The 14,400-nt window shown below is 41.5% G+C and overlaps 1 protein-coding gene across 3 annotated transcripts in view; it reads left to right on the top strand.

The window, feature by feature from the left end:
• The window catches only part of FAM120A (family with sequence similarity 120A), a 53,312-nt gene that overhangs the window by 869 nt on the left and 38,043 nt on the right, over positions 1-14,400 (top strand). For all 3 annotated transcript variants that reach the window (XM_014951531.1, XM_014951532.1, XM_014951533.1), the window contains exons 2-3: positions 5,308-5,554; positions 10,422-10,504. In XM_014951531.1, the coding sequence (XP_014807017.1) occupies positions 5,308-5,554; positions 10,422-10,504 (330 nt within the window). The remainder of the gene's footprint in view (positions 1-5,307; positions 5,555-10,421; positions 10,505-14,400) is intronic.

Genomic DNA, 14,400 nt, shown 5'->3' with positions numbered 1-14,400 from the left:
GCTCCGTTGACTCAAAATGTCCCTTCTTGCCCAGGGCCTTCCCCCCGCCCCGCTGGGGAGGGTGGTGGGGCTGGGACTTTGGTACCTCAGGTGTAGGCCGAAAGCGTGGTAATCTTAATGAATTTATTAAAATAGAGAGGAAAAGGGGGGAGGGGGGGGGAGGGGAGAGAAAGAATAAAATAATAAATCAGTTTAGTTCTAGTCGCGCGCAGTGGATCTGCAACAAGTTCCCTGCTGAGGTGAGGTGGTTAAACTTGCGCCGAAGGGGAGATTGTGTGAGTTTTCATCTTCATGGAGGTTTTGCTTGGCGTTGCCCAAACGAGCTTTTGATCGAGCGTGGAATAATTCATTCCTTACTCCCGGATGGCAAACGCTGCCAGTTTGTGGGGTCAGGGGCCCCCATCTGACCGTCCCTCATTTAAACTTCTTATTTTAGGGGGGAGTCTCTGCTTTTAGATAACCTAGAGGGGGTCGGTGGGGCTCTCCTGCTGGCACCACGGCCACGATTTCAAAGAATATTAACGGGCAGGCTCTTTCCTTACAGTGTTTGTGATTTACGAGGGTTTCTGTGAAGCCGAGTGACTGTGTCTGGTGAAACACAAGCCGCTAGGAAAACAAGCCCCGGGATGAAGCTGCAATTTTCAGAGTTGCTTCCCTGCTAGGGGAGGGAAGAGCAGCGGGAGCGAAGCTCATACTTGCAGGCTTTATTATCGTAAATTACTTTTTGTGTGTAGCAAAAAAAAATATTACGCAACCTTTCGAGTTGCGCGCCTGATCACTAGCTTAACGTTATTTGGCTTTTGTGCTGCCCTTTCGGTGGATTAGTGGAAAAAAAAAAAAAAAAATTCTGGCTGGGTTGCAGCCCCGGAGTAAAAAATTGAGGATTCTCTGGAAGGAGCTCAGGAGGTGGTGACTTTGGGCGGAGTTTCTCCCAGTTTCAGCAACGGGGCAAAAGTTGCTGGGTGCTCGCTGGGCTGGACACATCCTCAGAGGAACGGGAAGCCACCCCGGGCTGGTGGTGGGCATCCAGCCCCATTGGCGATGAAAGTCCCACCGTGCGGTGGCCTGGGCCACGCTCAGCCCCCAGCATGGCAGGGATTGGCCCGCCGGGGCCGAGCGTGGCCCAGGCCACCGCGGTGGGTGAAGTGTGTGTGGAAGGAACTAGAAGCAGAGGAGAAGCTCCTTCTTGCAGGGCGGGACGAGCTCCGCGGAACACCAGGGCTGGGCTTGGCACTTGGTTATGGCCGTGTCTGCTGTAGCGTAACGTGTGTGCCTGCTCAGCGTAGAAGCAAATTGCTGGACATATTTTGGATGTGAATGATGGTGGGAATTCAAATTATGGGAAAATCCTCTCCTCTCCTCTGAACTTTTTTTTTTTCTTCTGTAGTTAGGAATTACTTTTATTCTTTAAGCAACAAGTTTTAGGGACCATGCCGTGAAGGTATTTACCTTGATCTGGTTGCGGGTGCATTGTAAACCGTACTTAAATTAATTATTGAGACTCAGAGATCATCAGTAAAAGCAATGAATGGGGTAAAATATTTTTTTTTTCTTTTAACGTGTTAAACCAATTACTTTGTGTACTATGCATTTCAGTACTGCATTAAACAGCCAGAAGCCAGCTGTTTTGATATTGATAGGAATTTAGTATTTATAATAGCCTTGTGGTGTGTGGAACTAGCTGTTATGTTAGTCTCTTAACTGCGTTCTGTCTCAGACCTGAATAATTTCTGTTGAAGCACATTTCATCCGAATAAAGTTGCCACATTTGACAAGGGTGTCACCTGTAGCACTTTGTTTACGTTCAGGCTCAGCTGCAGCATTAGCTTCTTTAGGGTTTCTCAGTAATAGGCCTTATTCTTAATCTCTGGCAGCAGTTTTAGGAGCGAGAGGACACGTCATACAGAGTTCCTTTTCTCACATTTTAAAAAAGAAGCACACCACACACACACACACACACACACACACCCATTTTTGATGGGGAAGATCTGGGGGGTGGCGCTGGGAGTTGGGGGGTGTGTGGTGGGTAGAGGTTGTTGCTGCTGTTAAGGTTCCTATCTGAGCCACTGTTGTGCATGTCCCAGCTGCGCCAGTTCTCTGAACGGGGCAGCTCTCCTGGGATGGAAAGGGTATCGGCAATTCCCCTGTGGTGCTTCAGTTGAGCAGCTGTTGAGAAACTGAGGACAGCTCTGTTTTTAATGGATTCATTTTCAGGTTAGGAAGTATATTTCATGGTTATAGTGGTAGTGTGCACAGTACTCATCAAAGATACTTTTGAACTTAAATCGCATTCCTTTTCTGGTTTTCTTGTTCTCTTACACAACTTACTATTTTCCTAAATCAGCTTTATTACATATATCTTTCCTTCCTTCAACCTTACTCCAGTTTTATTCACCTTTTTCCTTGTGCTCACTTTCTAGCAGCCCTTCTGGTAGGTAAAGAGCAGATGCATCTTGAAGGTGTGATTTTTAATTTTTTAAATTTTTATTATTTAATTTGCATGTATGGGTGATTTTTTTAAATTTACATATGCATAAGACAGTTGCCAAATTACAGTGTTTTCTCACTTTGTTTTGAGAATTTGGGTTTGAGAATACTGATTAACTTTAAATATGAAACTGATTTTCATATTTTCAGGAAATGTTTGAGTCTTGAGTAGAAGGCTTCTGTGCAGTGCTAGGAACTGACTATGAATTTAATCTATTTTGGTAATTAGAGGGGAGAAAGAGAGTAATGTCTTCCATCCAGAACAATTATAAATCACTTGCAGATGGTTTCAGCAGGATGTAAAAATAACAGGTTCCTCCAAGTTATAACAAATATCCTATGGGTTCTTAGCTTAATTGTGACCTGGTATTTTTCTGTTTGGGGGAGGGAGGAATAATTCTTAAACTTTTATGTAAAGCAGGTTTGCTAAAATTTAAATATTTAAGTAGTGGAGTTCTTAACATCTTTAATACTTTGGAGAGACTTTGTGGTCAATCTCTAAAGGCGCATCTGCCTGTTTACTCGGACAGGCTTCTCTCTTTCTGATCCAGCATCATGAGTGTTGACACAAGATTTAGACTTGAAAATGACTCCACGCTGCTGGCTGTGGTTCCCCCCGCGCCCCCCTCCCTGGGCCGATGTTGGAGTGTGCACGTTGCTGGGCTGTACTGGCATGTGAGAGCTGTGAGCTGGTCTCCCACTCTCTGCTCCCTCCAGTTTTACCTTGCGGGTTAACTGTACCTTGGTAAATACAGCTCTTTTTTCCTGTGACACTTGAGTTATTTGAACACGGATTCTAGTGTTACCTAAACACACTGCAGTTTCCTGCCTAGAGCTCTGCCAGAACGCCCTGTAAAGCAGGGAGGGAACAGGAGGCTGGGGGGGTCGAGGAAATCATTTATAGGAGATGAGAGCGGGTCACACGTCGAGTTTCCTTGTGTGTTATCTGCACACCCGGGTCACACCTAGTGCTGCAAAAAGAGTTCTTGCTCTGTTTTTTTATGGATGATCTATGGTTGTCATGCATGCAAAGATGCCTATTTTAGATATATATGTATGTAATTTGAATCTGTTTATCCGTAATAAAAAAACATCTGGAGGGTTTTCCTAATTTAAAACATGTAAAGACCAGGGGAGGGGTAGAAGAGGAAAGGATGGCAAAGCCTAAATTGCCCACCTTGAGTTAATAACTGTATTTTTCCAAAGATGTTTACAGTCTTTTCCAGTTCTGTGAATAGCAGGCACACGTTATGGTAGGTGACGGTAGAATTATTAGAAAAATGAATATGCTTGTTTTTTCTCACAAATTTAAATTTCAAACCCACTTTGTTATAGTCCATCAAGCACATTTCTGAAGAAGTAAGATTTTCTTAAGACTAGGGGGCTGTAGCTTTAGGAGCAGAAAGAGTTTAGTGAGCTGGTTCTAGATGGTAGGAATAGCTCAGAGAGAGGTGCTGGTGTTCAGCTGCTCGGGATTTTGCTTAAAAGGGAACATCATTGGAGCTACATGGGAAAAGCAAAATTGTACATACCTCACCAAAAGTCTGTAATTGAGTGTCAGGTTCAGAAAGTGCAAGGCATGAGTAGGAAAGGAGGGGTCACTGGAAACTTACTGGTCGACAGAAACTTTGCTGGGAGGTGGGTGACTGCGGGATGGCTAGGGTGGACTGTGGAGGGGTAGGGCCCTCGCTCATGTTCTGCAAGGCTTTGGCTGCTGAGGAAATAAATAGCATTATTGGTGTTAACATGGTTGTTATTAGTGCATACTGTGGAGACTGAAGCTAATAGTTTTGCACTGGTCTATTTTGGGATAGCTTGCTATCTGTGGTGGTGTTAAAATGGAATACTTGGTGAGGGTAGGTTATACCAACACCCAACTTCTGCAGGGTTTCCTCGATCACTGAATGTTTATCATGTATGGAGATGATGAAAGCATTAGGCATCAGAAACTCTCAGCTCACTCTGTTTTTCTGTTCTTGTATGTGAACGGTAGCTGTAACGGTTCCCGACAGCATGTAGAACTGCAGGACTGTAGGTACTAACCTGTCACCGTGGGTTTTTCAGTTTTAGCTTAATCTTGATAAGAAAAGGTTGTTTTTACATTTCTAATGCTATGAATTGCCCCGTGTCTCCCAGGCACAACATGTCTGTTCTAGTCATCTGATTGCCGTAGCCTAAAATATGTGCTTTGCTAGGCAACGTGAGTTGGGGGGTGAAGTTTGGGCTATAAACTTGAAGCAGTTTGCACCATCAGAGACAGCTGTGTAAAAATCAATAGGCTGTAGAGGTTTGAAAGTGGAAAGAGGAAAAAATTTGGCTGGAGACAGCAAGGTAGAGATTTGAAAGGTCAAGAAAATTGCCTGTGTTCACCTAGGGTTCTGTTTGTTTCTTTTAAAACAGGGCTGCAAAACTTTTAAGAGTGCTCATGTGATTGCTTTTTAAGGGAGCATCTTGGCTTGCTGAACTGCTTAAGTATCCATGGCCTTAAGATTTTTCCCATGAGCTAATACAGATGTTGGTATAGTAATATGTTTAGAGTGTGAGTGTTTCTGTTAATAAACAGTTCCTTCAGATGAGCTCAGCAATCCGTAATGCCACTCTGTGTGTTGGCTTCCAGAACTTTGTCCTGTGTTTCTGAGTGCTCCTTACATCCCTCTCCTATGTGCTATGTCATTGGGTTCTTTAAAATTACTTTAAATATACTGCAAGTGTTTCAAACCTACATATATAGTTCCAGAAAGACCCAATATATTGTAATACATGTGATAAATCAGTACTGCCATTTAACACTGTAGCTAATTACTCTGTCTTCCACTATAGGTTGCACAGAGCATTGAGGATCATCATCAAGAAGTAATTGCTTTCTGCAGAGAGAAAGGTTTCCATGGTTTGGTTGCATATGACTCCGATTATGCATTGTGCAACATCCCTTACTATTTCAGTGCCCATGCCCTAAAACTGAGCCGGAATGGGAAAAGTCTCACAACAAGCCAATATCTAATGCATGAAGTTGCCAAGCAACTGGACCTGAATCCAAATCGCTTTCCTATTTTTGCTGCTCTTTTAGGTAAGTGAAGTAATAAAAGAACTCGATGCTGCCAGTCAGGCTTACTTTTTTTTTTTTTTCTGTTACCTGTTTTAAAATCTGCGTGTATAATTTGACAAAGCATGTAGGCAAAGGTATCCCTTTGTTTCAGACATTCCTGCTATGCTTGAGGTGGGCTGGATGCCTTTTAGTGAGGCCAGACATGCCCAATTTGTAGAGACCTGCGAGCAATGCAAATTGTGGCTGTCTAGAAACAAGAGTAGAAAGTTAAGAGTTTGGCAAAATTCTTGCTTGGCCAAAATCTTCCCAGTGGGTGGGGGTGAATCGAGATGATTGTGGTTCTACTAGTTTTGGTCTTGCACAGTACCTGAGGTCTACTTTTAACAAGATGCTCTCCAGACTGGGGAAGCACACTTCTGTCCTGCTTTCTGCTCTACCTAAAGATAACATACATGGAGTGAAGATTCTGAATTGCGGGGGCTTTTTTTCCCCCTCAGAAATGAGTATTGGCCAGACACTACAGCACATGAGCTGCACCAGAAATATCTTATACTATATAATGGGCTGAAAATCCACATGTCTGAAATTACAGGTGACCAGCATCTTACCATTCCCTTAGTGGTGTTTGGATGGTTTCTTAGTGCTCCTGCTTCTAATGCTGAATGCTGTAGTATCTCTAAAGGAGCCCTGCTAGGAAGGACTTGAGTTTCACATCTCTGCTTAAATGAGGCAGTTTTAATACGTTGTATTTCCAGAGCAGTGGTAGAGAATAGCTGTCATGCTCTTTCAGAAGAGCGAATTAATTACTAGGTGACTCCAATGAGTAAGATCTATTTAAAACAGCATTCTAACTTCTTTTTGGGTAAATAAGCAGGGAGCAGCCATGTTCTTGATCTTGTACTCAGCAAACAAATTAAGAAAACTGGATTTTCTTTTTATTTTCTCCCTGACTTTGTGTTTTACTACGGGTACGTGATAAAAGCATGAAACTTCTCATTTGAAAGCTGTGAATGAGAGAAGCTATGTATTATTGCTTTAGCATACTATTATTTTAGTAGCCTTTAATATTAAATTGTTTCTTGTCCAGACAGGTACCTTCTGTGGTAAGAAGGAAAGAACCAGTGCACCTTACAGCAGAAACCCACAAGTATTTGAGTAGTTGAAGTTGCTTTTTGTCAGTGTACGTTATTCATCTCCAGGTGGTTACCTACCTGCCTGCCTGGCTGGAGGGAGGAATGGGAGATGAAGGCTAAGCTGCAATTTAAAACAAAACCTCTGTGTAAATAGCAGGACAGACCACTATTGCTGAGCTTTGTTTTGTAGTCTATAAATAAGTTGTTGCATGCTAATTCAGTGAGTAAGAATCACTGCTTGAGCAGCAGTTTCACAGTTGCAGATATGCTTTATGGAATCAATGTGAAGTACATGTGAACGACATCATTTTAACTTGTCACAGAATTGCAGCTGCATGGCCAGCTGAGGTAGTGCTTGGTTATATTAAATGGAAGGTGAAAAACATTCTGGTAAATTTTCTGAAGGTTTTCCAGTTTTATATACAAGAAGCTCTTGAATATTTCTCTCTTGATATGTTACACGACAAAATGTTTTTCAGCTTGCTCTTGGGAGAAAGAAACTTGAGGTCATTTCATGTGATCGCTGAAGAGAGATTTTGTAGATTGTTTTTTTTTTTTTTTCCCCCCAAATTGGTACAAAGGTTAAAAAAACCCAGTTCAGCTGCAAGTTTAGTTTTGTGTATTCTTTTGCATTTCTTTTGTGTGTGTATTCAGTATGAGTAAGCAAAATAGAGTAAAGTTTATGGAAGTCAGGCTTAGAAGAGGAAATACTTCGGAGGCCTTCCTGGTTGTTTTAGTTGGTTTTTTTTGCATTTAGTGAGTATTAGGGAAGGTAGGTGATACAAATAATGGTTGTATAAGCTTACAACAAACAGACACTGTTTGACTTAGGCAACTTATTTCTAACTTTTCCAACCTTAGGAATATAGTGACTCCAGTTTTTTTTTTTTAATAAAATACTAAATGCAGCTATGCATATAACTGTGTAGCATGGTGTATGTTTAAAGCAGGGTAGCTCATTCAAATCAAAATTTTTATATTTTTATTTAATATCTGAGGGCTTGTCTGCGTTCACAGGTTGTTCTGCCCTTGTTCTGGGGCCTCTTTGGGTCTCTTGAACCTGTAACTAGCATGAAGAAAATCACAATGGGAAGGAGTGAGTGCTTGATTAGAGGGGGAGGTGTATGAACCTGTTACATAACTCTTCTGTTCTGGGTACATCAGTGGAACTCCTCATGCTAGTACTTTGTTTAGGAATAAATTAATGTATTCTGAAATAATTGCAGTTAGGCTGCTGGTTTAATGTTTACACTTACAGAAGGGCAAAACTATCGCAGCAGTTGTATCAGTTTTCAGCTTCAGGTCTGCAAATCTGTTTCCCTGTATTTGGAAAACTCAAGCTTCTTTGTTTTTAGATACTTTCTTGTCATTAACTTCAAGGGTCAATCTGGGCATGCTGAAAAGTGAAAAAAATTTGGAATGATTCAGCCAAACATTGAGTACTGTGAGGGGCCTGAGGAACACCACTGAACTAGTCAAATAAAAAAAAAAAAGTTCTCAATGGCAAATTATTTGGGAATGAGTTATGTTCGGGGATACTATTCAGGTATTCCAGCAAAATATTTTCTGACTGTACCAACTAGGCAAGTTCTTAAAGGTTACTTTCTGAGAAGGTTATGTATACAGTGTGGTTGGTTGGTTTGCTTTATAGCTTTTTGCTTCTTACAGCTTTCCATGCAGGAGTGGTTTATAGTTCTAGCTTTTATTATAAAAGGAGTATCCTTGTCATGGGTAGTTAAAACGTGTCCTCTAAGAGTGCGCTCTTAAAAAGTTCTTTCCTACCTGCTGTTGATGTAAACAGGGAATTGCTTTGGGTTCTTTTGTAAATTTTGACTCAAATACTTCAAATTATTTAAAAAAAACCCGCAACCCAAGCTTCAGCAGTAGAAAAACAAACACAGTGTGAGGTATAGGGCTGTAATTCAGTGAACTCTTTAGAAAGGGCAGTGGCTTCAATTAGTATCTAATTGCTTTAAAAAAACCTAAGGTGTACACTGTAATAAGCCATTAGAATGGGAAAATCAATATATGTTGAGGTTGTTGAGCCAGGTCAAGAAATAGAGGTTGCTTATGTAATGCTGATCTCTCTCCCACTGTGACAGTACGGAGGGATGGGTTTAGTTATGTAGTCTCAGTCTGTTTCTCTGTAAACTCTGTAAGTTAAGTACAGGCATTGCTGCTTGTTTGGACTACAGAAGACACTGCCACACTGCAGCATCCTAAATCCTACAGTTCAAAATGTGGTGAGAACTGATCAAATGGTCAGGCTGTCGTGTGTGTTCAAGGGGATGGAGTTAGCTGAAATGGCAGATGGAGACCAAACGTGATCGAGGTTTTGGTGGAAGGGAGAGAAGCTCTGACTGTTTTCAAAGGTGATCTTAGCATCTGCAGGAGTTATTGTTAGTTATCACAAAACTGTCTAGTGGTCTGGCTGTAATCAATTTTTTCAGACCTGCATTATAAAGGCTGTCTAATCCTGCCTTGATTAGATTAGAAAGAGTGTGGCTGTTGCGTACAAACTTCTTGAATCTTTCTGATGCGAGTTTAAAGTTTAGCTCTTAATGAATAAAGGTTATAATGTCTCCTTGCTGGAGATCTCAGCTGTAGGTGAAGTATTGATTGGACGCAAAGACTTCTCGCTCTGCAATGGACGGCTGTCCTGGTTTTCACACGGTAAAGAGCATTAAAAGCAAACTAAAGTATTTTATAAGCAAAATATTAAGAAAGTTGTCATTTTCAAAGAACCCTGTCATATTCTTTGAGTAGGTGAGAGTATAAGATGTTGTCCAAACTGAAATTTAAAAAAAAAAAAGCTGTAAATATATTAACAGCAATGAGAGCTATACATTCCCTGCTAAGCTGCTGCTCTGTAAAGCCAGATACTGAAAATATCCTTAAGCTTTCAACCAGAAGTGTAGTAATACACTGTTTAGTTCCACATAAAGTTTAGATCAGACACTGAACTCTGTCAGTGGCTGATTAGTTAGTCTTCAATTAATTCAAATGTTTGAAATAATTTCTAGTAAGAATTTTTGTAGATTTTTCCTGAGCATGGTGTGCTTTGGGAAAAGAGTCATCTCCCATTTGGTATGAACAGCTTGGTAAATGCAGCCACTGCCTCTGTTCATTGGACAACCGTGGAATCTCCCGGTGACTTCGCTGCTGCCAGCTCGGGCTTCTCTCTGACCTGAGCAGGTTGGCAAAAGAAACTTTAGGAATTGTGAAACTGTGGAGTGTCATTGGAGCCACCTGCATTCCTGAGGGTTGGATAAACGTTCCTGGGGCTTGCTGCGTGCCCCTCACTGCATGATGGAGCAGAGTGTGGGTTCCAGGGGCAGCTCCCACGGGGATCCGTAAGGGCACGTGCTGGGATGTGGGAAGGGCTTTCCCTTTGGGAAGAGCAGCAAAGCGTGTTCTTACACTGGTGCACCTCCATGACCACACCCCTGTGAGGATCCCCTAACAGGGTACGCCAGGTTGAGGTTGACACTATGTGTCCTGCCTGCTCTGTTTGTTCAGGAAGTGCACTGGGTTCGATGGAAGAGAGCTCATTGAGCAGAGAGAAGTTTCTCTCGCTGCAGCAGTAGCACAGTAATTAGGTTTTTCTGGAGTAACAAAAAAATATCTACAAGTTTAATCTCTGTTAATCCTGTTGATTGGGAATTGAGGGCTGTTGCAAATTTGTTTTGTTGCACGTAGAATCAATATGCAATGTTTTATGGTGTACTTAAATAAAATTCTGTATTATGTTCTAGGTAATCATATTCTACCTGATGAAGATTTGGCTTCCTTTCATTGGAGTTTACTTGGTCCAGAACATCCACTAGCTTCACTTAAGGTACAAATTTAATGTCACTACTGGCAATTAAGCTGAAATCAATCATAACAGATAATCAGAGCAGTGTACTAGGGTAATTCACAGCAGCTATGCAAGGCTCGTGTTCTCCCTCACCCTGTGGTATCCCAGCCCCTCTCTGACTGCAGAGGATACCTGGGGCGATTATAGCCTTACCAGGCTAAACTTAGCCTTTGTCATCACCCCCAGTGTCCTTCAGCTACACAAGCCATGCACTCGTAGCTTCAGCATGGTTTTACTTTGAGAATGTACCTTTTTGCTTTCTTCTTATTTTTTTTAAGAGCAGAAATTTTTTGTTTAGTCATGTCCTTCAACTGTAAAAAGCAACGATCTGGATACCTTCCTACCATATTGTCTTACTTTCTACTGATGTGAGCTTGTATTTAATTGTTAGTTTTCTGCACTTAAAGTATAAATATGCTAGAGAATAGTTTGCACAAGAAGGCTAAGGTGGCCTTCAGGAGGTAGTGTTTTTTTTTTTTTTGAGACAAGCATCTGATTCTCTTAGTTTATGTCTGTTCTACTGCTTCATCACACTTGCTCAGTGTGTCTGCCAAGCAGACAGCTATGGAAGGGAAACTGGACACGTCAGAGAATGGGATAATAGTGACCTTTCTCTCTGCCACAATAGACATATCTCTTTCCTTTCTCCTACGGTGTACAATGCAGCAAATCAATTTGCTTTTTGTAAATTCTGTAAGACTTTTTTGTTATATCTACAACAAAAATAGGTGGTTTTTTTCCCCTTCTGTTCCAAAAGTTTATTAAGCATTGAAAAATTGTAACTTATTTCACTGAAGGTAGAATTTAAAAGGAGGTTGAAGGTTTTCAGCAGAGTTTTTGAGGCTTGCGCATGCATTGCCTAGTGAACAGCTGTGACAATTTGATGTTATGCTCATCTCCTGTTGTGTTGCCACTCCTGTGTTTAGCAAGGTAAGTGTCAGCATGTTGTAGTGGCAAAACAAAATCTGCGTGTTTGCTACTTCCTTGTAAAACTTGAGATGAAAAAATGAAAGACTGAAAGAGTGTGCCTGTATTTTCATTTTTTACTGAAAATTTAAAATTTAGAACTTCTTTCAAAGCAGCTGATAAAGTTTCAGATGTTCCGAATACTTTTCTGTGGTTTAGGCTGAGTAAACTTGTTTTGCAGCCAGTTCAGAAGATGACTTTGGACACCTAGACCTTCTGAAAAGCCTTTTAAATACATACTGAATTGGACTAGAATGAAAGTTAGATATTTGTCATCTTTGCTTCAAGTTTTGCATTTTCAGTGGAAACCCCAACTGGGCTTTGTAGCTGGCATGCTGAGGAAGTGAAACGTGTTTCCTGGGAGCGTGACTGGGCTGTCTCAGGCGGTCCTCCCTCTATGTACTTAATCTGTTGGCCAGCCTTAATCAGATTTGAAAGCAGTTTCCATTCGGCTGTTAAAGGCTCCCTGAAAGCTGATACCCTGTTACCAGTGAAAAAAGACCCAAATTAGTGCCCTTACTGAGGGAAAAGGTGAGCACAGGACAGGATTTGTTTAGTTTCACAGCAGCTTGCCAGCCACTTGTTTAGCCCCAGCCTCAGCACAGCATTTCTGTCTCCTGGCTGATAATGGTGTCAGAGGGAGAGGAAGAAGAAGAAGGGCTGAAGCAGCAATGACAGAGGTCTGCAGGAGACCAACCTTCATTGGTTGCTGCTTATGGAACAACTTGCTGCTGGTGGGGTTTTTTTTTGTTTGTTTTTTGGTTTTTTTTAGCTTCAGTTTCAACAGTGCTCATGAATTGAAATGATAACTTGTTTCAGTAGCTCATTAATTCAATTTAATGTCATTTGACATACTAGTATGTCAGTGATGTCATTACAGCTCCGTGACACCTCTTCTGTCAATCGTAGATGTGCAGAAAGCAATATTCCTTGTAAATTTTATGAATGCTTAAAATATCCTAAAAGATAGGTTTATATTAGCTACAAGCTTGATAGCAAGAAGCGGTTCCGGAACAGTTACAAAAAATGGAGCTGTCAGGAAAACTGGAAATGGGGGTGGGAAGTTGTGGCTGTCGAGGGTGTCATCCCTGGGCTGTACCTACAAACTTCGCTTTGTTGTGTCTATCTAGAGTTGCTATTGAGCACTCTCCACACTTGGGAACCAAGGGCTCTAATTCCACACCTCATTCAGTTCAGGATTTGGAAAACTTTTTCTCGCTGTGTAAAGATGTTCATCTTTTGTATCTAAGACAGTCTGGTCTTGAGCACCAAAGCTGATGGATTCAGTTCTCAATGGCCTGATTTGTTGATTTTCAGTGAGACCTGTGATAGTGCGTGACGTACTGTTTATGTTCTTTCTCTCTCTTTTATTATGCCGTAGCAAAATGGTTGCTTTTCCTACAAGAGAAGGTTTGCTAGTTCACCAATTAAAAAGTGTAACTTAGCGAAGACTGGTAGTACCTCTTCTGATAGAAAACAGGTTTATCTGTTCAGGTGTCAACATAGGTGAAAAAAAGCAAAACTGAGGAACCTGTACTTCTGTTTGGAAGAGGGAGATGAGGGTGTTGCGTTCATGTAGGAACCAGCTGAGCTGAAATGGGAAAAATGAAGGGAAATGGAACCTGAACAAAGAATCCCTAGTTCACATCTCGAAGGAAATGAACCTCTCAGTTCATGCTGGATCAAAAGCTCTGCCTTTCAGAGGACACCAGCAATGGCCATCACCTCAGCAACACTGAGAGGTTCTGTGGACAAATTTAAATATAGAGATTTGAATTGCTATTGCTGTGAAAGGGAAAAAGAATTAAAAACTGACCCTGCAAGCTGTTCTGAGCCAGGGTCTTGTCTGTCAAAATGTCCCTGTGTAAACAGGTCATGCATCTAATAAAAGCGCAGACCTCTGCTTGTGTCCTGTTGCCTGACTTAGGGCAGAGCTCACTGAAGCTGAAACAAGAAAGGAGTTGATAGACTTCCTGAGAAATAATTTGAGTGCTAGACCTTGTTTGGAAACTGGCATTGTACTACTTTTTACGTGTGTGCTTTGAGATTTACATTTAAGACAGAAACAATTCGGTTGTCTCTCTGGTGGAGCTTGTTACGGGATGGAGCTTCAAGATCAATGTGTAATATGTGTAGTATCAGAATGATATTAGGAGGGCAGTTTCTTATCTCTGGAATGAATTAGTATCTATTTAGCACGTACCACGGAAGAAGTGCTGACTCTTTATTCACAAGGTAACCTTAGAAACAAGTCTTAATGCAATCTCCTGTTTTGAAAAAGAGGAGTATGGAGGGAAACTCTATGAGATTGCCGTCTTCATTTTGCGATGGATCATCTTCCCATTAGGGTACTTTTGAAAGGGTGAATTCCTTGGACTTTCTTTGGCAAACTCTTGATATGCCCGCTGTCCAATATTCCACATCTATTTTTACCTGGCAGAATTAGTTAGCTAAATCTCCTCAGTTGTTTCATCTCATTAGAGAGGCAAAGCAAGCTGCTTCTAGAAAGCAATCCAAACTATGCAGGTTAGGCTCCTTCTCTGAATTGCTCTAGGAAATTCCTCTCTTTCCCTGTTGACTTCAGCGGGTGTCTGCCAGAGGGAGACTAATATGCTGAGTAGGTGCTTAGGTATTACTGCTGCTCAGATAACAAAGGTGTGCTTAAAGTAAGTGTCTCTTTTTTTTTTTTTTTTTTTTTTTTTGTGTTGATGCTAAGGATCATCAAAGGATGATACAGACCAGAAAGGACCTCGGGAAGTTATCTAGTTCAATCTCCTGCTGAAAGCTTGGTCAATGTCGTGGTTGAGGTCAGAACAGGTTGCTCAGGGTTTTGCCTCATCTAATCTTGAAAATCTCCAAGGTTGGAGACTGCCCAACCTGTCTAGGCAGTCTGCTCTGTGGTTCACAGT

The sequence above is a fragment of the Calidris pugnax genome, unplaced genomic scaffold (genome assembly GCF_001431845.1).
Source record: "Calidris pugnax isolate Ruff unplaced genomic scaffold, ASM143184v1 scaffold203, whole genome shotgun sequence".
NCBI classification, from domain to species: domain Eukaryota; kingdom Metazoa; phylum Chordata; class Aves; order Charadriiformes; family Scolopacidae; genus Calidris; species Calidris pugnax.
Note: the sequence above shows the minus strand (reverse complement) of the source record. Positions and strands in the feature narration are given on the sequence as shown.